Source organism: Mytilus trossulus, chromosome 9 (assembly GCF_036588685.1).
Source record: "Mytilus trossulus isolate FHL-02 chromosome 9, PNRI_Mtr1.1.1.hap1, whole genome shotgun sequence".
Taxonomy (NCBI): domain Eukaryota; kingdom Metazoa; phylum Mollusca; class Bivalvia; order Mytilida; family Mytilidae; genus Mytilus; species Mytilus trossulus.
In genome coordinates this window covers 52,144,114-52,170,029 of record NC_086381.1, presented here as the reverse complement: position 1 = coordinate 52,170,029, position 25,916 = coordinate 52,144,114, and the positions used below count along the sequence as shown (strand labels likewise).

General features: G+C 32.8%; 1 protein-coding gene across 1 annotated transcript; it reads right to left on the bottom strand.

Annotated features, from left to right (window-relative positions):
* Window positions 1-10,828: 10,828 nt before the first annotated feature.
* Window positions 10,829-21,642, bottom strand: LOC134683092 (SET and MYND domain-containing protein 4-like). Its single transcript, XM_063542168.1, has 2 exons — window positions 21,550-21,642; window positions 10,829-14,658 (listed from the first exon to the last, which is right to left on the bottom strand). Exon 2 carries the CDS (start codon window positions 14,648-14,650, stop codon window positions 12,632-12,634), a length of 2,019 nt encoding a protein of 672 aa, XP_063398238.1. The 5' UTR covers window positions 14,651-14,658; window positions 21,550-21,642; the 3' UTR covers window positions 10,829-12,631.
* Window positions 21,643-25,916: the final 4,274 nt, after the last annotated feature.

Sequence of the window (25,916 nt, the reverse complement as noted above, 5' to 3'; positions counted from 1 at the left end):
TGTAAATATTAGTTAATTAGCTTTCAGTTAAAACAGATTGAATGATTAAAATAACTAAGAAATTGTATTAAATATACATGTTTTAGGGGAGACTTGATAAATTGGATGCTTATATTGGTGATTTTGAATCTGTTCGAAGTTTTGATTTTTCAACCCTGTATATCACATTGCCTCACATTCTCATTAAGAAAAAAATCACCCACCTAATTAAATGGGCATTTAAAAAGTCAGAATGTGAATATATATGTTCAAACTCTTTTATGTCATTTTTTAGTAGCAATAAACAAAAAAACTATGTCAATTGCACATGCTTTGATACTATATATGCCCTTGAATTTTTACTAGATAACATTTTTGTTCGCTTTGGAAATTCCGTATATCGTCAGGTTATCGGAATTCCAATGGGGACTTAGTGTGCACCACTTATTGCGGATCTGTTTTTGTAGCGCTATGAATTACAATTTATGACAAAAATCAGCAAAGACCAGTAAATAATGAAATCAAAAACACGATTCTCTGTCAAGGGAGAGCTGCTTTCACGTTCTAAATTGAATTGGGTGTATTGGTGGTCTTACACTTAAAATAGACACGAAATAATGGGGTCCCAATTTTTTTCCCATTTAATTCATTTCTGTCGTCATTATATATCATATCTATATGTTTCCGATGTCGTCACTATTTAAAGTTCTGCAGTCGAGAATTCGCTGAAAGCAAGACAAAAACAGAGTTCAGAATCTAGCAATGTCATATCCAGAACTAATATATTGGGCATTTGGTTTGAGGTAAAAAAACAGGAGTTAGACTGTAATGAAAAACCCCAAGAGGAACTTAGAAAGTGATCGCGCACTGACCTCACAAGTTGCATCGCCCTTACAATTCACTAATACATAACAATTTTCATGCAAACCGTGCAACGTGAATGTGATTGGTTATCAAATAATACAGAAATAATGCATGTACATTTTTAAGAAAAAAATAGTTCATCAAATAGATGCGATTTTCACTTTTGACACGAATAGGTCGGGTTGACATTTCTGTCATCCGAGATAATATTGAGATAAATGGGATAAAACGGACCGTCAAAAAGGTATAGAGAAGCACATCAGTAGAACCTAAATATTAATAAGTAATACTTACCAAATTTTCTCTAATTAAAAAACTATATAACTGAAATTCCACAAAGATAACGGTAAATAATTTTGTTGATGGTGATGATGCTGGTTAAATTGGCGCGAAATAATATTCTTACTCCTATTGCATTACGTTAAAATTTTGTATAGAATTGAATTTGACTAAAGTTCAGCATAAAAAAACGTGAATTTGCAAAAGCCTGGTACAATATTAATGATAAAGTGTGTATAAATTTTCGTTAACGAAGTTACCCGTATACTTCACTAAGAATTACATTAGATCTTTATTTGTGAATCGGTTTATTATCGACCCGTTGAACTCAGGGTCAAAGTTCAACATGTTTATATTTTTTATATATAGTATAGTAAATAGTAAATATGTGTAGACCAGTTTAGCCAAAATTTACTTTTCCATTAGTTTGCATACAAAATTGAGGATTTTGTGTGCCCCATAGGATAACAGATATTATTATAACCAGGGGTTATTTTCAGTAGTAATTGACTTTCTCCGGTAGTATTTCGCAACAAAACTTATAAAAATTGGTTCAAATTTGGCATGTAAAATGGTGACACATGCACAATTCATGATGACCTGGATTCTATGGAGTAAAACTTATGGTAGGATATTTCAAACTAAAGTACAAATGGAAAGATTTTGTATTGCTTTGTTTAATAAAAAAAAGAATGGCCAACGTAAATACAAGTATCTTTGTCTTAGGGAGAGATAAATCCTACTTTGCAAAGCTTTAGGATCAATCTGATTCAAACAAATCATTCTCTGCAACTGACATTTTGAAGATGCTTGATTTCTTGATTGACAACATATTTGTTACGTTTGGAGGACGTGTTTTTCAACAAACTGTCGGCATTTCACTGGGAACCAATTGTGCCCCTCTTCTTGCCCACTTGTTTTTTTTTTTAGCTCACTGACCAAGTGTTGTTACTTTGTAGCCGACCCATCATCCAAGATGGCTGCCAGCAGGGGACTTAGTTTAACATAGGACCCTATGGGAAATGCATACACATGACTTCTTTTAGAGAACCACTGAATGGAATAAAACCAAACATGGCATGAATGTTCCTTATGAGGTGCTGACCAAGTGTTGTTACTTTGTAGCCGATCCATCATCAAGGATAGCCGCCAGCGGGGGACTTAGTTTAACATAGGACCCTACGGGAAATGCATACAAATGACTTCTTTAAGAGAACCACTGAATGGAATGAAATCAAACATAGCACGAATGTTCCTTATGAGGTGCTGACCAAGTGTTGTTACTTTGTAGCCGATCCATTATCCAAGATGGCTGCCAGTGGGGGACTTCGTTTAACATAGGACCCTATGAGAAATGCATACACATGACTTCTTTTAGAGAACCACTGAATGGAATGAAACCAAACATTCCACGAATGTTCCTTATGAGGCGCTAACCTAGTGTTGTTACTTTGTAGCAGATCCATCATCCAAGATGGCCGGCAGCAGGAGACTTAGTTTAACATAGGACCCTACGGGAAATGCATACAAATGACTTCTTTTAGAGAACAACTGAATGGAATGAAACCAAACATGGCATGAATGTTCCTTATGAGGTGCTGACCAAGTGTTGTCACTTTGTAGCCGATCCATCATCCAAGATGGCTGCCAGCAGGGGACTTAGTTTAACATAGGAATTTATGGGAAATGCATACAAATGACTTCTTTTAGAGAACCACTGAATGGAATAAAACCAAACATGGCAAGAATGTTCCTTATGAGGTGCTGACCAAGTTTTGTTACTTTGTAGCCGATCCTTCATCAAAGATGACCGCCCGCGGGGACTTAGTTTAAAATAGAACCCTATTGGAAATGCATACAAATGACTTCTTTTAGAGAACCACTGAATGGAATGAAATCAAACATGGCATGAATGTTCCTTATGAGGTGCTGACCAAGTGTTGTTACTTTGTAGCCGATCCATTATCCAAGATGGCTGCCAGTGGGGGGACTTAGTTTAACATAGGACGCTATGGGAAATGCATACAAATGACTTCTTTTAGAGAACCACTGAATGGAATGGAACCAAACATGGCATGAATGTTTCTTATTAGGTGCTGAAAATGTGTTGTTACTTTTAAGCCGATCCATCATCCAAGATGGCTGCCAGCAGGGGACTTAGTTTAACATAGGACCCTACGGCTACATGCAGTTGCATATGATTTGTTATCTGTTTTCAGTACATGCAGTAGCATACGATTTGTTGTCTGTTTTCAGTACATGCAGTATCATATGATTTGTTGTCTGTTTTCAGTACATGCAGTAGCAAATGACTTGTTGTCTGTTTTCAGTACATGCAGTAGCATATGATTTGTTGTCTGTTTTCAGTACATGCAGTAGCATATGATTTGTTATCTGTTTTCAGTACATGCAGTAGCATATGCTTTGTTGTCTGTTTTCACTACATGCAGTTGCATATGACTTGTTGTCTGTTTTCAGTACATGCAGTAGCATATGATTTGTTATCTGTTTTTAGTAAATGCAGTAGCATATGATTTGTTGTCTGTTTTCAGTACATGCAGTGGCATATGATTTGTTATCTGTTTTCAGTACATGCACTAGCATACGACTTGTTGTCTGTTTTCAGTACATGCAGTAGCATTTGACTTGTTGTCTGTTTTCAGTACATGCAGTAGCATATGATTTGCTATCTGTTTTCAGTACATGCAGTAGCATATGACTTGTCTGTTTTCAGTACATACATAATATGGCACTTCCGTGGTGATTGTAACACCAGAAAAATAGAGAAAATACAGGAGCGTGCCCTAAGATTTATATATGTAGACTATTGTTGTACCTATGAACAACTATTAATTAAATTAAAATTACCAAGCTTAGAAATTAGAAGAATTAGAATGATAGCAATAGAGGTATATAAAATTATTAATAAACAATGTCCATTATATCTACATGAACTTATTGAAATTAAAAAATGTAATTACTCATTTAGAAATAACAACAAAGCAGATGTTCCCAGGTTAAGGACAACTACCCATGAGTTACACTTATTTAGATATGCAGGAGCCAAACTCTTGAACGAACTGCCAAATAAAATGCGGGAAGAAATGCCATTGGGTCAGTTTAAAACTTTGGTTGGTAATTGGGAGGGCAGTTCGTGTCAGTGTTTCTCTACAGATCTTGATGAGCTGTAGATCAGTTTGTATTCTCTGGCTTTTAAATTATTTGGCATATTTTTTTATTTTTTATTTGTGTTCTTAAATGCTTGAATTACTTTTAGTGCTGTATAATAGCTTTGCATGAATGTTAGTTTATCTGCATTTTATGTTTGCTTATATGCTTTAATTGTGCTTATTAATTGCTGTGCTTGATAACATTATTTATTTTGCATGATGTGCTTCATGTTTTATGTGTTTTATGTATTGTGCTTGTCGTATATGTATGTCGGAAAAAAGCTCTAGAGCTTATGTTGTATTGTTATATGTATAACCGACTTTAAATAAATCAATATGCTAAATCTTTTATTTATAAGCATATGATTTATTGTCTGTTTGCGGTTCATGCAGTAGCATTTGATTTGTCCGTTTTCTGTACATGCAGTAGCATATGATGTATTGTCCGTTTGCGGTATATGCAGTAGCATATGATTTGTTGTCCGTTTTCAGTTCATACAGTAGCATGACTTGTTCTCTGTTTTCAGTACACACATTAGCATATGATTTGTTGGCCGATTTTAGTACATGCAGTAGCATATGATTTGTTGTCTGTTTCCAGTACATGCAGTAGCATATGATTTGTTGTCTTTTTTCAGTACATGCAGTAGCTTATGACTTGTTGTCTGTTTTCAGTACATGCAGTAGCATATGATTTGTTGTCTGTTTTCAGTACATGCAGTAGCATATGATTTGTTGTCTGTTTTCAGTACATGCAGTAGCATATGATTTGTTGTCTGTTTTCAGTACATGCAGTAGCATATGACTTGTCTGTTTTCAGTACATGCAGTAGCATATGATTTGTTGTCTGTTTTCAGTACATGCAGTAGCATATGACTTGTTGTCTGTTTTCAGTACATGCAGTAGCATATAATTTGTTGTCTGTTTTCAGTACATGCAGTAGCATATGATTTGCTATCTGTTTTCAGTACATGCAGTAGCATATGACTTGACCTCTGTTTTCAGTTCATGCAGTAGCATATGACTTGTCTGTTTTCAGTACATACATAATATGGCACTTCTGTGGTAATTGTAACACCAGAAAAATAGAGAAAATACAGGAGCGTGCCCTAAGATTTATATATGAAGACTATTGTAGTACCTATGAACAACTATTAATTAAATCAAAATTACCAAGCTTAGAAATTAGAAGAATTAGAATGATAGCAATAGAGGTATATAAAATTATTAATAAACAATGTCCATTATATCTACATGAACTTATTGAAATTAAAAAATGTAATTACTCATTTAGAAATAACAACATAGCAGATGTTCCCAGGGTAAGGACAACTACCCATGGCCTACACTTATTTAGATATGCAGGAGCCAAACTCTGAAACGAACTGCCAAATAAAATGCGGGAAGAAATGCCATTGGGTCAGTTTAAAAGTTTGGTTGGTAATTGGGAGGGCAGTTCGTGTCAGTGTTCCTCCTGCAGATCTTGGTGAGCTGTAGATCAGTTTGTTTATTTATCTTGTATACTCTCAGTGGCGTAGCTAGGTCATTTTTACGTGTACGCCCGAACCTCGATGAGGGGCCTGAATGAAAAAAGAATCGTACAATAACAATATGTTACCCGACATCCGTCAGGACGACATAATTAATTTCAGCTGATCTATTTGATTGTTATCCATTATATCCAATTTATAACAAATAAATCGAAATATATATATTTTTCCGTGTTTGGTTCAGATATTGATCAAAATTGATAAATAGTTTCATTTGTGTAGTACAATGGCAAATTCAAAAGGGACACATAACTGAAATAATAAGCATATTTCTTACTACATAGATAAGAATGACCAAAAGAATGACAGAACAAAGAAATATTGAAATGATGCCCCCCCCCCCCCCCCCTCAACTCCCTGTTGCCCCCAATCCAGACCCTCATACATGTATATATCTGTGACAGATAGTTTTGTTAAATATATTTAACTGGTTTTGTATTCAAAAAGAATATTTTATTTGTATACAAAATGTTGTTAATATGTGTAATGGACAATATATACCATGCCCTCTCAGCCGAAGTCGTTATCTCATTTCAATGAAAGAAAGTATTTGAAAGCTTGCCTCCCTGTGCAATATGTTATTAAGAGGTGACCAGGCCAATCTGATTTAAATTGCGCCTGTCAGTATTAAACTGAAAAAATGAACTAAAAAAAATTTGATACAGAAATTAACCATGAAAAAAACACTTCAAGAAAGTTTAATTAAATTCGACGAAGGTTTAAAAAAATTATTGATATGTAACAAATTTTTACCCAAGATTGTCAACTGATGCAAAAGAAATTCCTTTTATTCATGAAATACAGAACTCATCATATATAATTTCTTCATTTTGCTCTCAATACTCGTTTGACCATAAACAGTTTTTGTCCAGCTACCGTAAAATTTTACGAAGGTTTGACAAAGTTATTGGTATCATCAAACTTTAACCACATACCACTTAATGAACCTACAAGTACATATAGTTATATTATTGACACCGCCGACGAAATTTAGGACCGAAATGTCTCGCTTTCGCGACAAAAATGTCAATAGCTCGACAAAAAATGCAAACCACATATCGAATCTTAGCACATAATGAATTGCTTAAAAAAAATAAGGAAAGTGAGTATATAGAATTCACTGTAGATTTAGACTTTGACAGAAAATGAACAAATATATAATATGATACTAATTTTCGTCACTTTTATTTGCAATTACAAGCCATTGAAGAAAGACTTAGACGATTGATGTACTGTTAACCAATTCTTTCATTTTTATTTAGATGAAAATATATTTTTTTACCCAATTCAAGTGTACGCCCGGGCGTTTTGACGTAAACGTAGCTACGCGCATGACTCTGGCTTTTAAATTATATGGCATATTTTTTAATTTTTTATTTGTGTTCTTAAAAATGCTTGAATTACTTTTAGTGCTTTATAATAGCTTTGCATGAATGTTAGTTTATCTGCATTTTATGTTTGCTTATATGCTTCAATTGTGCTTATTTATTGCTGTGCTTGATAACATTATTTATTTTGCATGATGTGATTCATGTTTTATGTGTTTTATGTATTGTGCTTGTCTTATATGTATGTCGGGGAAAAGCTCTACAGAGCTTATGTTGTATTGTTATATGTATAACCGACTTTAAATAAATCTTTTATTTATAAGCATATGATTTAGTGTCTGTTTGCGGTACATGCAGTAGCATTTGATTTGTCCGTTTTCTGTACATGCAGTAGCATATGATTTATTGTCCGTTTGCGGTACATGCAGTAGCATATGATTTGTTGTCCGTTTTCAGTTCATACAGTAGCATTATGACTTGTTCTCTGTTTTCAGTACACACATTAGCATATGATTTGTTGGCCGATTTTAGTACATGCAGTAGCATATGATTTGTTTTCTGTTTTCAGTACATGCAGTAGCATATAATTTGTTGTATGTTTTCAGTACATACAGTAGCATATGATTTGTTTTCTGTTTTCGGTACATGCAGTAGCATATGACTTGTTGTCTGTTTTCAGTACATGCAGTAGCATATGACTTGTTGTCTGTTTTCAGTACATGCAGTAGCATATGATTTGTTTTCTGTTTTCAGTACATGCAGTAGCATATGATTTGTTGTCTGTTTTCAGTACATGCAGTAGCATATGATTTGTTGTCTGTTTTCAGTACATACAGTAGCATATGATTTGTTGGCCGATTTTAGTACATGCAGAACAAAATGATTTGTTGTCCGTTTTCATGGTTCTGTGATTGTTTTAGAAAGTTTAGGTTTATTATTCTGCTTCTGGTGATTAAGACGAATACTAGTACTCAGTTAATAAAGACTTCCAACGCTGCTTAAGCATGAGCCATTAGCCCCACACTTTGACCATGATACATCTCCAAAAAAGTATCCTCTCTTCTGGAAGTCTAAAATTAGGGACCAACCAATAAAGCCTATAGTATGGTGCCACATATGGAGCAGGATCTGCTTACCCTTCAGATGAACCCAAGATCAGTGGCGGATCCAGAAATTTTCATAAGAGGGGGCCCATTGACTGACCTAAGAGGAGCCCGATCCAGTCACACTTCAGTGATTCCCTATATAAGCAACCACATTTTCCCCCCTTAATCCACCTCTGGAGATCACCCACAGTTTTGGTGGGGTTCGTGTTGCTTACATAGTCTTAAGTTGTCTATGTTATGACTTTTTTACTATTATTTGTCTGTTTGCCTTTTTATTTTTTAGCCATGGCGTTGTCAGTTTATTTTCTATCTATGAGTTTGACTGTCCCTCTGGTATCTGTATCATTCACCCCTCTTTGACAAGCTTGGCGCTTGGGTTGGCAGCTGAAGTTGTCCATCCTGACGATTTTACACAAAAATGCTCATAATTGACATGTATTAAAAAACACTCCAATGTTACAAATTGATTTTTATTGCATCATCAAAAATTAACATTCCATTGTATTTAAATAACTTATATGTTCTCAAAAATAATATCTGAATTAAACTTGTCTATGGTTTCACACAAAACTTCAGCTATAAATCATACAACAAACTGTAGGATTCTTATAATATACAGGAATCACACACCAACTATTGCATTAATGTTAAGAATGAAAATATAAATGATTTTAAATGTTTAAGCTAAAACATGTTAAAGCAATCTAATCTCATATCATAAAGAACTACAACAAAGGCACATATGACAGCATCAAATTCATTGCATAAGGCAGCAACCATTTGATTTTCTGGGGGGTGGGGGGGGGCTATTTTATTTTTGGAAAAAAAAGTTTGTTTCCAGGGTTTGGTGAAAAAAAATTTTGGACCCTGAGAAAAAAAAATTTGTTTGTTTCACCCTCAGCTGCCACTATATGTAATGCTAAAATTGAAAGAAAAAAATTGTTTTCGGTTTGTCGCTAAAAACATTTGCCGAAGCAAAAAATAGTTTGCACAGAAAAAAAAAATAGCCCCCCCCCCCGAAAATCAAATGGTTGCTGCCTAACTCAGTGTTAAACTACACTGGTCAGTCAAAGGCTGCATTTCTTTCTAACCAAAACTTTGTAAACGTTGTGTGGCGTTATTTGTTCTTTTCTAAAGGCTACAAAAGTAGAAACAAATACAACGTGTTTTTTACTGACCCTATTTGAACTTTCAATTATGCATGCACATGTTGTTGGTAAACAGATTTTTTTACCAACGTAGAAAAAATATATCGTTTAATCAAGTTCAAGTTAGAAACAAATGTAGCGTTTGTACTTACAAACGAAGATCTACAAACTGTAGATGCATCATTAGCAATTGCAAAGTTTGTCAAAGTTTATGTAAACTTTGCAAATGTATGTTAGAAACAAATGATCAAAACATGTGAGCGCTTAGCCGTTTGCATCATTTGTATTAGAAAGAAATGCATCCAAAGACAAAAGAGAATTAAAATCAGATTTGGAGTTGATGTAACTGAACTTGGTTCACTTGTAACATAATCATGATAATGACATTATAATCAAATGAATGCTTCTAACATGATTACTAATTTTATGACTTAACATTAACTGGTTCACATATAAAAATGACAGTTAATTTGTAGGATTGAATTTGAAACTGATAATTTCTAGGCCTGAACTTGTTCGCATGTAACATGAATGAGTTAGTTTCTACTAAACTTGTCCAAGAATATCATGAGTTATTCATGAACCTTTTAACCTGTAACATGACTAAGATATTCAACTGAACTTGTTCATCTGTAACAATACAATGTATATAAATTAATATGTTTTTCTGTATACCTTTGTTCAACTTAGGTGATACCAGAACAAGAGGCTGTCACAACGACAGCAAACCGGATTTATTAGCATTTATTTGTGTCCTGGCAATATCACAAGAACCATTACTGATGATTGGTGAAAGCGAAAATTGTCAATATCAAATTAGACCTCTATTTTGTCATCAGTAACAACATATTAAAATTTGAAAAGCTTAGATTGAATGGTTTCGTGAGTAAATGCAACAACGTGAATGGAAACACCATTTTTCAATCTTTCAAGAACCATAACTCCTGAACGGTAAAAGTCAAAATCGTCATTATTGAACTTGACCTTTATTTTGTCATCAGTAACAACATATTAAAATTTGGGAAGCTTTGGTAGAACAGTTCATGCGTAAATGCACGGACACAACTGGAAACACCATTTTTCAATCTTTCAAGAACCATAACTCCTGAACAGTAAATTGAACTTGACCTTTATTTTGTCATCAGTAACAACATATTAAAATTTGGGAAGCTTTGGTAGAACAGTTCATGCGTAAATGCACGGACACGATTGGAAACGCCATTTTTCAATCTTTCAAGAACCATAACTCCTGAACGGTAAAATTCAAAATCGTCATTATTGAACTTGACCTTTATTTTGTCATCAGTAACAACATATTAAAATTTTAAAAGCTTTGGTTGAATGGTTCATGAGTTAATGCACGGACAACATTTGATTGCCGCCCGCCCACCTGCCCGCCCGCCCACCGAGCATCCCCAAATCAATAACCGACATTTTTGTCACAAAAAAACGGTTAATAAAATGATATATAATATAATAAAAAAACAAACTTATACAACTTCATCAGAATGACAGTTATCCAACTGAACTTGCAACTTAACTGACAGTTTTGCAGTTTAAATTTTTCACTTATTACATTTCTGACACTTATCTATCTGAACATATTCTCCTGTAACATGAATATTTAAACACAGACACATGTTACTTTGACCTGACTGTCAAGTGTTTCACAATAAATAACTTTCTCTTAAATGATATTCCCAATTGGAGTTGGATTCAGCCCAAACTGTTCATTTAGTATGCTGGTAAGATATTCATGATGTAAACACTGTAAATGCATATACTGGTAATGAGAAAAAAAATCCTAAAAAAAATATTGCACTAGAACAATGAAACAAACACAGAGAAACAGTCCCTTGAATAAATCATGAAAATACATGTAGATTTATATACAAATGGGGTACAATGGAAAAAATGTACATTCATGACAAAAAACATATTCTGAAAATCATACACATTGTTCACAATATAATATAAACTTAATGCCATTGATTTAGTCTGACAGATACATAATGTACATTATGACTAGGCACCATGAAATAATTATTATGATAATAACTGTTAAAGCCATACAGGTTACCAATAATATCTAATTAAAAGAATTTTCCCACCACATCATGGACGTGTTTATGACAGATTATTTTGTTTCACTTTGACCTGAATACTTTTAATAAATTGAACCAAAAAACCAAATAGAAAGATTGAATTAAATAAGGCTGCTGTTTTTCTTTTTTTAATTGTTTAACACTTTGTTAACCCCTGGAGGGTTATAGCTTTCCATAAGGTGTAGATAATGCTCATTGTTGAAGTCTGTAATTGTAGATGTTTACATGCAGTCATTTATTTGGTCTCTGCTGGATAGTTCTCTCATTCATTTGTCATTGGAATATTACCACTACTCCACATTTTTATATTGCAAGATGACATTTTAGAGTAACTTTTATACCTGTATATTATATATACATGTATACAGCTGGGCTTTTACTAGCTTTTGGGTACATCATCGGTCATGAACAAACTGACATACATGTATGACCATTCACATTTGTGTGTATACATCCTCTAGTCTAAAAAAATATAATTCAGATTTTTTTTATCTTCAATTGTAACTATCAAAAGGAAAATTCAAAAATCTCTATAATTGCTTTGGCATAAAAAGTTGTGCATATTAAATTACTTAAACATGATATAACAAACAAATGTACAAAATAATCTTATATCTTTGTTGTTTTGACTCAAAAAAGACTTTAAATTACACATACATGTATACTCAACCTAGTGCAAACTATAGAAAGTTTGTGGCACTAGCAAATGGATAAAACAGATAAGTTTAGCAATTTTGATAATATAAACATACATTGTAAACCAGTTTTCACAGAAAACATTTTTCATCAGTATTAGAAAGTATGCACTAAATTGATATGAAAATAAGCTAAGAAAGCAATGAGTCAAGTGAAAAAAATGCAAGTACCAGACACATTGAGACTGAGACACTAAAATAAAACACCTTTTCAATTAGCTGATTAGAAGTTTCCAAATATAAATTAAAATGAAATACATGTATCAAAAATCTTATATCATTTAACTTATAAATTACATTAAAAATGTTTGTACTTGACTTGTGTCATAACAAGTTTGTTCCTAATTCCTTTTTTTCAACATGGGATTGCACAAATTTAAAGCACCAAATAACATTGAATGGTTATTTCAGCTAGCAATAAAGCAGCTTGCTTGTACAGCATAGCATTGTTTGATAGCTTCCTGACAATTGTTACAGTCCTGCCATGGTATACACACAGTTTTATATAAGAACTGAAGATATGCTTCTAACCTGGGCAGAGCTTCATGTAATCTCTCTCCAGTTAGGACTTGTTGTAGAACATTCTGATATTCATCTTGTGATTGGTGTAGTTTGACAATAACATTGGTTGTATCTTGAACATGTGAACAATTAAGACAAACAGAGTTCTCTGTCTTCCTGTCAGGAGGAATGACAACAGGTCCATTACATTTCTGACATCGGAACTTGGGTACATCAACCGGTATGTTGAAATACAATGGCCAATCTTCTCTGCATGCTTTACAATTACATGTAAAATAATACTGTGGTTTTAATATTTCTCTTCTTTCAGAACATACAGTTAACGGATAGAGAGCGCCATAATTATCCGCTATTTCTTCACCAGCATCTATATTCTTTATTGCACGGACCACACATACATCGCCATATGAGTGTCTCACTACATTAGGGTCACATGAGTGGTTGATTAGACTGAGAATAGGATAGATTCCTGATCCTATCTCCTTGGTTTCAGATTCTGGCAAACATTCTGGTTTCAGAGCAAGTTCTGAAACTTCATGGGCATTGCATGGAAGCATCATAATATGTCGTAACATATGCCCAGCTACATAACATTTGTCTGCAAATGATACTTTTCTCTCATCTATATTAAAGTAGCTTGTCTTCTCTAGACATTTCAATAGAAAATATGCTTGTAATGTTCGCTTAAACAGATCTTCTGGTGTACGTTTTTCACTATGATTAACTAAGCTGTACACAGTGTTGTAATCATCAGAATTATAAACACCGTCAGTGTTGAAGCCAACAGACCTCTTACATCCATCCTCTTGTTCTTGACTCTCATACTCCATTACTGAAGACAATCCTGCTTTCACTACCATCTTAAAAGCCAAGTAACCAAGGCCTATATTAGCCTGCTTAACTGTTCCTAAACATGGACATTCTAAGGAATGATATTCCTCCCATGATTCCTTGTGACAAGTGCCACTACAGAACATGACTTCACTGCATTGATGACATGGATGAGCGGACACGACTCGCTGACAACAATGATGACAGTAGATAGTATCATACTTTGGTAATACAATGGAAGTATAGCCCTTTTCTATTATTAGTACTTCACCAACATAAATGTCTCGAGTGGCAGTCAGTCCAAATTCTGTTTCTTCATTCTCAGTTATCCCCACAGCATCAAATGCAGACGCAAATATCTTACTTCTCTTCTCAATGGTTGGAAGTGGACCATGAAATTTCTGGAAAGACTTGGGTCCTGGCTTTCCATCATTACTTGATACACTTTTCTTACATTTTTCAATGGACCTTTCAACTGAGTTTTTTATATTTATGGATTTTTTTTCATCAAGTTCAGCATCTGACAATGAGTTGAGTGCATTTTGAAATGATTCAGTAGCTTTTGGTATTTCTTTCTTTTCAAAATAACATTTTGCTTTTCTTTCATGTAATTTATAAATTAAAGATTTAGGATATTCATTCTGAATAGCTAAATCAATGTCACTCAAACAATCATCATAACTTTTCTGATGAAAGAAGACAGCTGAGCGGTTAGCCAAGGCATAGGACAATTCTAAGTTGTCTCCCTTATGTTCATCCTTTGAATGATCTTCAGAACGCAATGCAGGGGCATTCACTACACTTTGGTTATATTTGTCCAGCGCTCTTTGAAATTCTCCCTTCTGAAAGAATGTATTTCCTTCATTTCTACGTCTAATAGAAGTATCAGATGACTTTTGTTTAGTGTCAGGGATAATGTCAAAATGTTTATTTACGCCATCTATCTGTGCAACCATCTGGATTCTACTTTTGTTTGTTTTACAATCTTTAAACTTAGTAAGAACTTCATCATAGATTCCATCCTGCTTCAATGTCTTTGTCAACTCATCTTGAAGCTTCTGTACCACAGACATTTTAGTATCTGCAAATATGAAAACATTTTAAAAATTAAAATGCTTATATATATATACAATGTATATGCCAACATAAAATAATGTATGAATAAAATAAATGGGGATGTGTCCATGGGACACAGATGATGCCCCTGCTTGAATACCATATATAGTTTATATAAAGGAACATATATGAAATGATGAACACTAAAACTAGTAAAAGTGACCTTACCCAAATTTGTACTTGATCTGAATTTTGTGGTAATAAGTATGGTATGGTGTACGAGTTTCATAAAATTTGGTTGAGGCAAACTTCAGAGAGAGAACAGAAACAAAAAAGTCATAATTTTTTCCGTTTATAAAGGGGCATAGCTAATCAGAACAATAAAAGTGAAACCCCCAAAATTCAAAGTTGATCTGTATTTTGTGGTAATAAGCATTGTGTGCATATCAACATTCTTGTGTTTAAATTTCATAGATTTCTTTTTCGTTTAACTAAAGTTAGAGTGCGAAAACCAAATGTCTTCGGACGACGACGACATCAAAGTGATACCAAAATACGACCAAAAAATTTTTCAATTTTTGCGGTCGTATAAAAACAGCAAAATTTCTTTGAAAATTACCAATTGGGGGCAGCAACCAAACAACCAGTTGTCCAATTCAACTGAAAATTTCAGGACAGATACATATTGACTTGTTAGATTTCTTTTTTTTAATTTATCATATTTTTTTAAATCTGTACAATCATGACAATTGTTAGTTGAAAAACATCAAGTACCTGTACCTTATACCGGCCTCGTTAAGATTTGTAATTAACATATTTATACACTTGTTAAATCAAAGAGCTGATAGCTCTGAAGTGGAAGAAGGTGAATAAAAGGTAACTTGAATTACCATAAAAGCAGCCCCACTTACCCAGGCTGCTTTGTTCCATTATCGTTAAAATGTATTTTTTTTTCTTCAAACAAGAAAAGGTCATAATTAAGTACATGGATTTCCCATCCATACAATCATTTTCTATGTTCAGTTGACTATGAAAATTAGGTAAAATCATTAATTTGGCAGTAAAATTAAGAAGATCATATCAAGAGGAACACATGTGTACTAAGTTTCAAGTTGATTGGATTTCAACTTCATCAAAAACTACCTCGACCATAAACTTTATAACCAGAAGCAGGACGGACGGACAGACTAGAAAACATATTGCCCATAAATGGAGCATAAAAATAGTAAGACTTGTTACATACCCGCCAACTTTTGAAAGTTCCCATATGGGTTTTTAATGCACAACAACAATTTTAAAGGTTACAATTTTTAGCGACGTATTTTGCAAGATCTGGATTGTCTAGAAAAAGTGTCATATATTTGTATGATGAACTTACATGCCTTTTCCTTAAGTCTGTTTGCATGATTCTAGTTATATATTAAATCGGTAGAAAAAATATACATGAAGCTAGCAGACCAGGGTTTATTTTCCAGATTAAGAATATTAGATGCTTGTTGAAATTTCCAATTTTGAATTATGCACAAAGATGGACCTTTAACAGGTTGGGAACAACACTCCAAATGAGGGTAACCTAACTGGAAGATCATCACAACCCACTGTAAAAAATGAGCACAAAAAAAGTCATTTATATTCATATTATTTGATGAAACTTTTCCCCAAGAACTATGCATCTATTAAGTACTGAATGGTCAAAACATCATGTTTTTTATCGACATAAATTTTGTCGTAAATGTAACCAAATGATGTAGAAATTGTGTTTTTTCTTCAAATTTCCATCAAATTGTAATGTTTATAGTTCCCTTATTGCCTCTCTATTTGAATAAAATAAAATAATAAGAAGAATCTGTTTCTTGTTTTGTTTTGTTTTGTATTTGACAAATGATTGTTCACTGCTTGCAAATGAATCATTATATTTATATATCTTATCTGTATATAATAACATTAGATGTATGTTTCATTATAATACTTTATTTTGATTGGCTTACGGCACATCACTTGTTATTCCGTAAGCAATTGCATCACTCAATAAAACATTTCATTCATGATAGCACGTGGTCCCACAATAAAGTGCACTGGTGAATAATATGCAAAATTTATAAAATCCGTGTTTTCATGATCATAGCTAAAAAAATGTAATTATAAGTATTGAATGCTTCTTTTTGTAACTTTATAGGGTTGTAAAAGCGTTGACCGTGTGCACATTTTTAGTATGAAGCGCTTCCGCGCTTCATACAAAATGTACTTCGGTCAACGCTTTTAAACCCCAATAAATTTACAAAAAGAAGCATTCAATTCTTAAATATTTTTGTTCATGTCTCCATCTCCTTATCATTTGTAAATGTATAGACAAATAAAGAAATAAGCTCCACATGTATATTTGCAACATCATAAATTAATTAAAAAAATAACATACACTAACACTAGTACTGCATGGCTTTTAAGCATTATGAAAGTCATATTTGTAGAAAGCTTAAAAAGACTTAAAAACAGTGTAAAATGTCTTGCTATTTCTTAGCTTACACAATAAAATCTAATATATACTAACATTTACCAATTTAAATTTCAAGATTTTACTAGGAATTAATCTAACTACTAGACCTTTAATTAGTCTAGTTGCACATATTGAATTAATCTAACTACTAGACCTTTTATTAGTCTAGTTGCACATATTGAATTAATCTAACGACTAGACCTTTTATTAGTCTAGTTGCACATATTGTATGTTGGCTTCTAATCAATAATAAACAAATTTATGATATAAACTTCAATTTAATCCTTGAAAGGAGGTCTAGATTACTAAAATAATTTATAAATTTAAATTTTTTTATTTGTCCAAAATCATTTAAATTCATTTAATCAATAAATTCATTCAATCAACATCCTTTTATGATTATTTGATTAAAATATTAATCATTTATAGTCTTTTTACAATTTACATTTTTAAAAGCAAAATAACAGAAAACAGGATAAAACAAAGGGAAGTAACAAAAAAGTATTTCAATATTCCCAATACACATCGTTTTGATAACACAACGGCAGTTAGCCTGAGGTAAACATCGTTGATTACCAGAATGTTTGACACAACAAGCTGTCAAGTGAAGCCATATAATTATACATCTTCTTTGATGTTCAGGTAAAATTTAACACAGGTGTCAATTACACCCATACAGTAGTAAGAAATGATCAAATATGGCGTCTGAAAATTTTCATTCATGAAATATTTCATACACGGGAGTTTTTTCTCCTTAACGGGAGGAGACCCCTGAAAACAGGAGTTTTGTACTCCCGTCGGGAGGTTCACATGTATGTTACGAAGGGCATCTAATTCACATGACAAAGGAAAACCATGAATAAAGACAACACTTTATATATCCTTTTTATTTATATAAAAACAAAATCTTCTTGTCTGCAGGATTGCAAATTCGTAACTTCAAGGGCGAACTTGTAAACAGGGCGAGTTGTCCCGATACCAAATTCACGCATGCGTAATACAATTATCTACAGTTAAAACATCCTGTTACAAGTAAACAAATAACGTTCATGTGGATGAGATGAAATCTAATAATTTACATAAATAAAAGGGTCATATTTACGATAGTGATTGTTTTACAATCATAATTTACAAATTTAATGATTCAGATGCCTAATCATGTGTAAAAATCGGTGTCAGGAATCTTAAGTTGTTTTGAAATTGTAATACACGAAATGAATGCGGCATACAGAGACTCAATGCCAATGGTCAGCCCCTTAAGTCTTCAGAAGACTTGACGTCTTCTTCCACTAAAAATTAAATCCCATGTCAGATTAGCTCTAAATGCTTTGGTTCCAGAGTAATAAGCCAAAATCTATGTTTTACCTCTATGTTCTATTTTTAGCCATGGCAGCCATCTTGGTTGGTTGGCCAGGTCAACGGACATAATTTTAAACTAGATACCCTAATGATGATTGTGGCTAAGTTTGGTTAATAAATTTGGCCCATTAGTTTTAGAGGAGAAGATTTTTGTAAAAGTTAACAACACCAGAAGCCAAGTGATGAGAAAAGCTCACTTGGCCCTTTAGGCCAGATGAGCTAAAAATGGGGTCACCATTCATTCTGCCTTTGAAAGAAGCATGCATATTTGTTAAGGTACTTTTTTTTCTGTTGAACTAATTGGAGATCTCTAATTAGATGTAATATCAAAATAAAAAAAGAACTTAATTACAGAAATCAATTAAATTTTACACTTGTTTAGTTTTAAGAACAGCTTCTTTGAAAATAATCAAAAATATAGGTAACCGATTAGTAAATAAATAATATTCAAATTTAAAAAGTCATCTGGGGCCAAAACAAATTGATTTTTTGGTGGATTTTTGTACCATATTTTAAAGTAACAACTTATAGTGTAATAGGTTAAAATTGTAATGAAAAACAAAATATAAATTTTAATTTTTGCTGGTTTTTTTTTTTGTACCCTGGATCCTGCAGGAAATAAATGTACATGTTTTAATTCAATCAGAAATAAAGATAGTTTTTCATTGACATAATTTGATTTGCAGTTCTTTTACTTGGCCCTCATGTCAGAGTGCTTTGTAACCTGTTAATTTACTTATGTGAATTGCAACCTTTTAAATTGAAAGATGTTTTATAATATTACAGTGTATAGACATGAATCAAAATACATGTATTTATATTTTCCTGAATAAAATTTATACATTTTTAAAATGAAATTTTTTTTTTTTGGGATTAGTTAATTTCAAAATTATTGTGATGTATTTTAGATTACTGTTAATTGGTATTTACAAAGCTAATTTGGTATTTTTGTTTGTTAATGGAAAATTAAAGTACAAGAAGGTAGCTCGGAATTGATTAATATTGCTTGGTAGGAGTATTTCAAGGAAGATTTTTAGAGAAATAAATGAAGAATGTGTCCCCATGGACACAGATGATGCACCTGCATGCTTACAACATTATACATGTAAGGGGACATAACTGAATAATGATAAAAAATGCTTCTACCCAAATTTGTACTTGACTTAGTTTTATGGTAACTGTGTATAGGGTTCATAATGCTGTTGGGGTAAACTTGAGTTACAGAACAAAAACTAAAAATTGTGCACTTTTTCGATTAAAGTATAAAGGGAAAATGAAGGGACATAACATGATGTTAAAAATGACCTCACCAAAATTCAACTTGATCTGTGTTTTGTGGTAATAAGCAACATGAGCAATGTGTATGTAAACCTTTCACTTCATTTGGTTGAGGCTATTTAAGTTACAGAATGGAAACTAAAAATTTTGATTTTTTTAAAGTATTTATAAAGGAGCATATCTTGAAAATGATTAAAGTCAGCCCACCAAAATTGGAACTAGATCTGTACTTTGTGGTAATAAGCATCAAGTAAAGACAGATAGATAATTCTATTAACCAATCATGGTGCCCAAAAATTGAGTTATACAATCAAATGAATTACAAAATAAAGCACAGAAAGTGATTAGAATTATTAGAATGATTAAAAAACATTTAACATGTTTAAACTAAAAAAAAACATGAATACACATTCACACAAATAACCTGATTATAAGCCAAGTTATTGGGAAAAACATAGTTATTTTGGGTACCACTGTTACCTGGAGAAATTCCATAATTCTTTATTCTATTATTCATGTTATTAGTCTAAGTTCTAGTTCCATGGGAGACAACCCGGCCCTGATTGATTTTATTACATATCTATAAAATGAAAATGGAAATGGGGAATGTGTCAAAGAGACAACAATCCGACCATATCTATACATGTATATCTATACATGTATAATGTATATAAAGTTATCCAAATGCTTTTGTTTCTTATATATACTTTTATCTTTGTGGTGTTAAGGTTCATGTGGACCCTATGGCTAAAATGGCCGTATTTTCACCTCAAATTTTTGTCTGAGTACAGGCAACCCTGTGAATCTGGAAAAGTTTTAAGGCATAGCATGCCCTAGATAAATAAAATTCAAAAGCCATGTATGATTTAGAAAATTCATAACTTAACTGGATTTTGCCGTACACTTTTTTTCGTCTCTGCAGAAGATGATAAAATTAACAAACAGTTGAGTTTACCTTGATATGGTCCACTCAGGTACACAGTTTAAATAACCAATTATTGTCAGGTATCTATTGTCCATCTAATGTCCATGTTAATTAAAAATGCTCACTTTAATTTTTACCTGTGGGGAAGTTCTCAAACCTGTTTCCCAACTTAGTTTATTTTAGCACCTTCTGGAGGAAGGAAAAAAAGTGCACGGCAAAATCCTTGTAAGTTTTTATTTTTCTAAAACATAAAACATACTTATAATTCATTTATCTGGGGCATGCTATGCCTGAATTTTTTTACAGATGCGCAGGTTTGTCTGTACTCAGAGAAAATTTTGAGGTGAAAATACGGCCATTTTAGCCATAGGGTCCACATGAACCTTAACTGTCATTTTATAATCAACTGTAAATTTAATTAATTTGTTAACACAATTTTGAAGTCCTTGCTCTAATGATTATAAAAGAACTACTGGGTAGGTAGCGTTTGTCGAAGTAAGGTGTCAAAGAAAAAAATTATAATAGCCTTTCAAGATGTCATAATTATTTGGACTAGCGTTTGGGCAAACAAACCTATTATTTATTATGGCCTTGTAAAAAAAATATTTATTCTTAAAACATTTTTTTAAAAAGCAGGAACTCTTTGAGGAATAGATTTATACAGAGACTTTTAATAAAAAAAAATTCCAGGAAAATCGAGCTTAAGAGGAAGAATCACGATAAACATGATAAAGCCAAACATGGCATCAACAAAAAATTAAAATACAGATTATGCGTGCACCATCTAGACCTTCATTAGAGTATATCTCACCACATATTACAGATCTCTAAATGAACAAATGTTTTACAGTAGAGCTTACCAAGTTTTGTTCATTAATGTCTTATAAAATAATGGCTTTGACACAAGATCCCGATAATGAAATATGATCCTCAACATCTGGGGATCGGATTAGGTAGGGGAAAGAAATGTATGGTTCGGATAATCGTCTGCGGTATATATAATACTCCTTTAATAGGAACACCCATTTAATTTATGTCCATTTACTCAGCGGGAGTAGGCCGGCATTATGTATCATGACAGGTTGTTTTGCAAATGTGCGTTAATCCTAATTAATCAGTTTTCCTATCAATTCATGTCAGACCATTGTTTCATAAATACAATCGTACGACATTACGACAATCTGATCGAGATCCGTTATGGCGGTGTCATATCAGTGGCGGATTCAGAAAGGGGGGGGGGGGGGGGTGGGGGCGTAGAGGGCGTACGCCCCCCTTTTGCTCGGACTTTTTTTTTTTTTTTTTGTAAAATGATTTATCAGACTACACTTCGTGAACTTTGCCATTTCCGTTAACTTTGCCATTTCCCGAGTATTTAATTTTTATACGACAATTCTTTACTTATAAAGATATTTTCGCTGGTATCAAGGATTTGTATAGTTAGAGTAAAATCAAATATATCAGTACATAGCTTTGGATCCATACTATCATTATATGATAGATAATTAATAGGTAGAATATGTAGCATCAAAAATGTCCAACCATTACACTTTACAGCAACTATAAAATATACATGGCCCACGTTTAAATAGTACATATTACACTTATTTTATGTTTTGAGCTCCGCTCGGCCCGCCCCCCCCCCTTTTTGGGAAAATTTGGGTAGCCTATATAGGGAATCACTGAAGCGTGACTGGAATGTGCCCTCTCTTATGTCAGTCAGTGGGCCCCCTTTATGAAAAATCCTGGATCCGCCACTGAGCATGGTAAATACATTCAAACTACTACTTAGAGTATAATAACTATGCAAAGGAGACATAACAGCTAAATCGAAATTCAAGGTCTATAGTAGGGGGTTCAATAGATAAGATAAGAAAGATAAATTTTATTTTCCAAATTAGGTCCCCAGGGGGGGGCATATACACATAACATATATAATTGATGCATCATACAGTTTTTTGCATAACATTGTAAAATAAACTATTGAAATAGTCATACAGGTATTATTTGTTAAATAAGAAAGTATGTCAGAGTTGCTACTCCAGAGATGTGGCAAACTTTATTTATATATTTACTTTTTTTTCTTTTTTTTTTTTCTCTTTTTCTCACTTGATTTTATAATATTTTGCTAAAAACGTATAAATATAAAATAAATGATTGTTTAGCTTCAACAGACGATGCTCTAGGATTGTGATCTTAAAAGCTCTAACAATCCTCCTCGTATCTGATGCAGAAAAACAAACACAAATGGAAAAAAGTTACTGCAGTAAACAGGTATTGAGAAAAGTGTAGGTTTCCTAACTGCAACAGACACCAAGGGGCGGTACTCAAGGAGCTGTGGTATTTACACAGTCCGCCTCGTGTCTGAAGCAGACAAGCCTGAAAGCCACATAATTAACAATTTTTCGAAATAAATTTACATGCAGCAGTGAGAGTAGACTTTTCTTCTGTTTTCATAAGCCATATCTGATTCAGTTTATCTATTGCGTTAAGAGTTAAAAAGTTGGGGCAACTTTTAGTTATCTCTTGAAATAAATGATTGCGGTCATCATTAAATTTAGGCACTGGCTACGGTTACAAGGGAATGTAACAATAATACAAATATTATTGTTACATTGGAGACTAAATACCAGAATGCAAAGTTGGGTAAGGAACCGATTAATTACGAATGTAACGATAATTATTGAGGCTACGGTTACATTGCGTTATTGTTACATGAAAAACAGCTATATATGCTGGATTTATCAAATTTAAATCTTCTATAGTTTTGTTGTTTAATTCTTTCATATGTACCAAATAATACTTGTAATACTGACAAATAATAAATATTATTATTCAACAAAATGTGTTTGAATAGTTTTAAATTTGTTAGTCTTGTATGATTTTAAATTCTAGTTTCTTGTGTATAATTCGGAGTTAAGCGTAGCGTCCATTATTATAGAACTAGTATACATATTTGTTAAGGGGCTTGGTGAAGGACGCCTCCGGGTGCGAGAGTTTCGCGCTACATTGACGACCCATTGTGGCCTTCGTCTGTTGTCTGCTCTATAGTCGGGTTGTTGATGCTTTTAAGTTGACACATTCCCCATTTCCATTCTCAATTTTACTTCAGATAAGTAGTGTCAAAGGCGAAAAATATAGTTCAATGGTTTGTTGTTTGGAACCGAGTTGAGCTGAGAAAAATGTCCTTTTCTCAGTATTTAACTGCACACCTACTCTCATAACTGTCATTATACGTTGAACAAAGGACGAAGAGATTCCTATTACCAATTTAGTTTTGGGTGAAAAATTTAAAACTTTCAAATTGGATTGGTATAAAACGAAACTGATTTAATAACAAGACACACATTTCATACAACAATACAAACACAGTTCGGAAAAAATGTCGTTTGGAGAGGTTTTATAAAAAAAAATGTGTCGGACTTTAAAATGCTCCAAAAAACACTTTCTGGATATGTTGAAACTGTCATTGTAAATAAAAAAAAAAAGAAATTGTATATAATAATTGTATGTATTGTAAATATAAATTAAATTTTTCAACTTTTATTATAATATTTACTAACTACATATTACTAGTCCCATCGTACATTACCGTTTTTTCATGTAACAATAACGTAATGTAACCGTAGCGTATTACCAATTTGTCGACTGTCAACCCCACTTGTTATGTCTTCACAATGGTATATAACACGCCTACTTTTGTTGTTGGGATCATCCGTAGCAATCTTACCCACATATATAAAGGTATATATATAGGATTTTTTCTGAGACGAGTGCCTGTGGATTGAAAAAAAAGTAAAATCACAAAAATACTGAACTCTGAGGAAAATCAATTAGGAAAGTCCATAATCACATGGCAGAATCAAATAACAAAACGCACCAAAAACGAATGGACAAGAACTGTCATATTCCTGACCTTGTACAGGCATTTTCAAATGTAGAAAATGGTGGATTAAACCTGATTCTATAGCGCTAACCCTCTCACTTTAATGATCTTTAATAACAGTCTCATCAAATTCCATTATATTTACATGATGCGTTAAATAAACAGTCACAAATAATAAAATAGTCAAAAACCCATTTGTTTAAACAAACCAAATAAATTCAAATACCAAAAACTAATATTATCAGAAACATCACTTCTTTCATATCTCATGCGCGTAGCTACGTTTACGTCAAAACGCCCGGGCGTACACTTGAATTGGGTAAAAAAATATATTTTCATCTAAATAAAAATGAAAGAATTGGTTAACAGTACATCAATCGTCTAAGTCTTTCTTCAATGGCTTGTAATTGCAAATAAAAGTGACGAAAATTAGTATCATATTATATATTTGTTCATTTTCTGTCAAAGTCTAAATCTACAGTGAATTCTATATACTCACTTTCCTTATTTTTTTTAAGCAATTCATTATGTGCTAAGATTCGATATGTGGTTTGCATTTTTTGTCGAGCTATTGACATTTTTGTCGCGAAAGCGAGACATTTCGGTCCTAAATTTCGTCGGCGGTGTCAATAATATAACTATATGTACTTGTAGGTTCATTAAGTGGTATGTGGTTAAAGTTTGATGATACCAATAACTTTGTCAAACCTTCGTAAAATTTTACGGTAGCTGGACAAAAACTGTTTATGGTCAAACGAGTATTGAGAGCAAAATGAAGAAATTATATATGATGAGTTCTGTATTTCATGAATAAAAGGAATTTCTTTTGCATCAGTTGACAATCTTGGGTAAAAATTTGTTACATATCAATAATTTTTTTAAACCTTCGTCGAATTTAATTAAACTTTCTTGAAGTGTTTTTTTCATGGTTAATTTCTGTATCAAATTTTTTTTAGTTCATTTTTTCAGTTTAATACTGACAGGCGCAATTTAAATCAGATTGGCCTGGTCACCTCTTAATAACATATTGCACAGGGAGGCAAGCTTTCAAATACTTTCTTTCATTGAAATGAGATAACGACTTCGGCTGAGAGGGCATGGTATATATTGTCCATTACACATATTAACAACATTTTGTATACAAATAAAATATTCTTTTTGAATACAAAACCAGTTAAATATATTTAACAAAACTATCTGTCACAGATATATACATGTATGAGGGTCTGGATTGGGGGCAACAGGGAGTTGAGGGGGGGGGGCATCATTTCAATATTTCTTTGTTCTGTCATTCTTTTGGTCATTCTTATCTATGTAGTAAGAAATATGCTTATTATTTCAGTT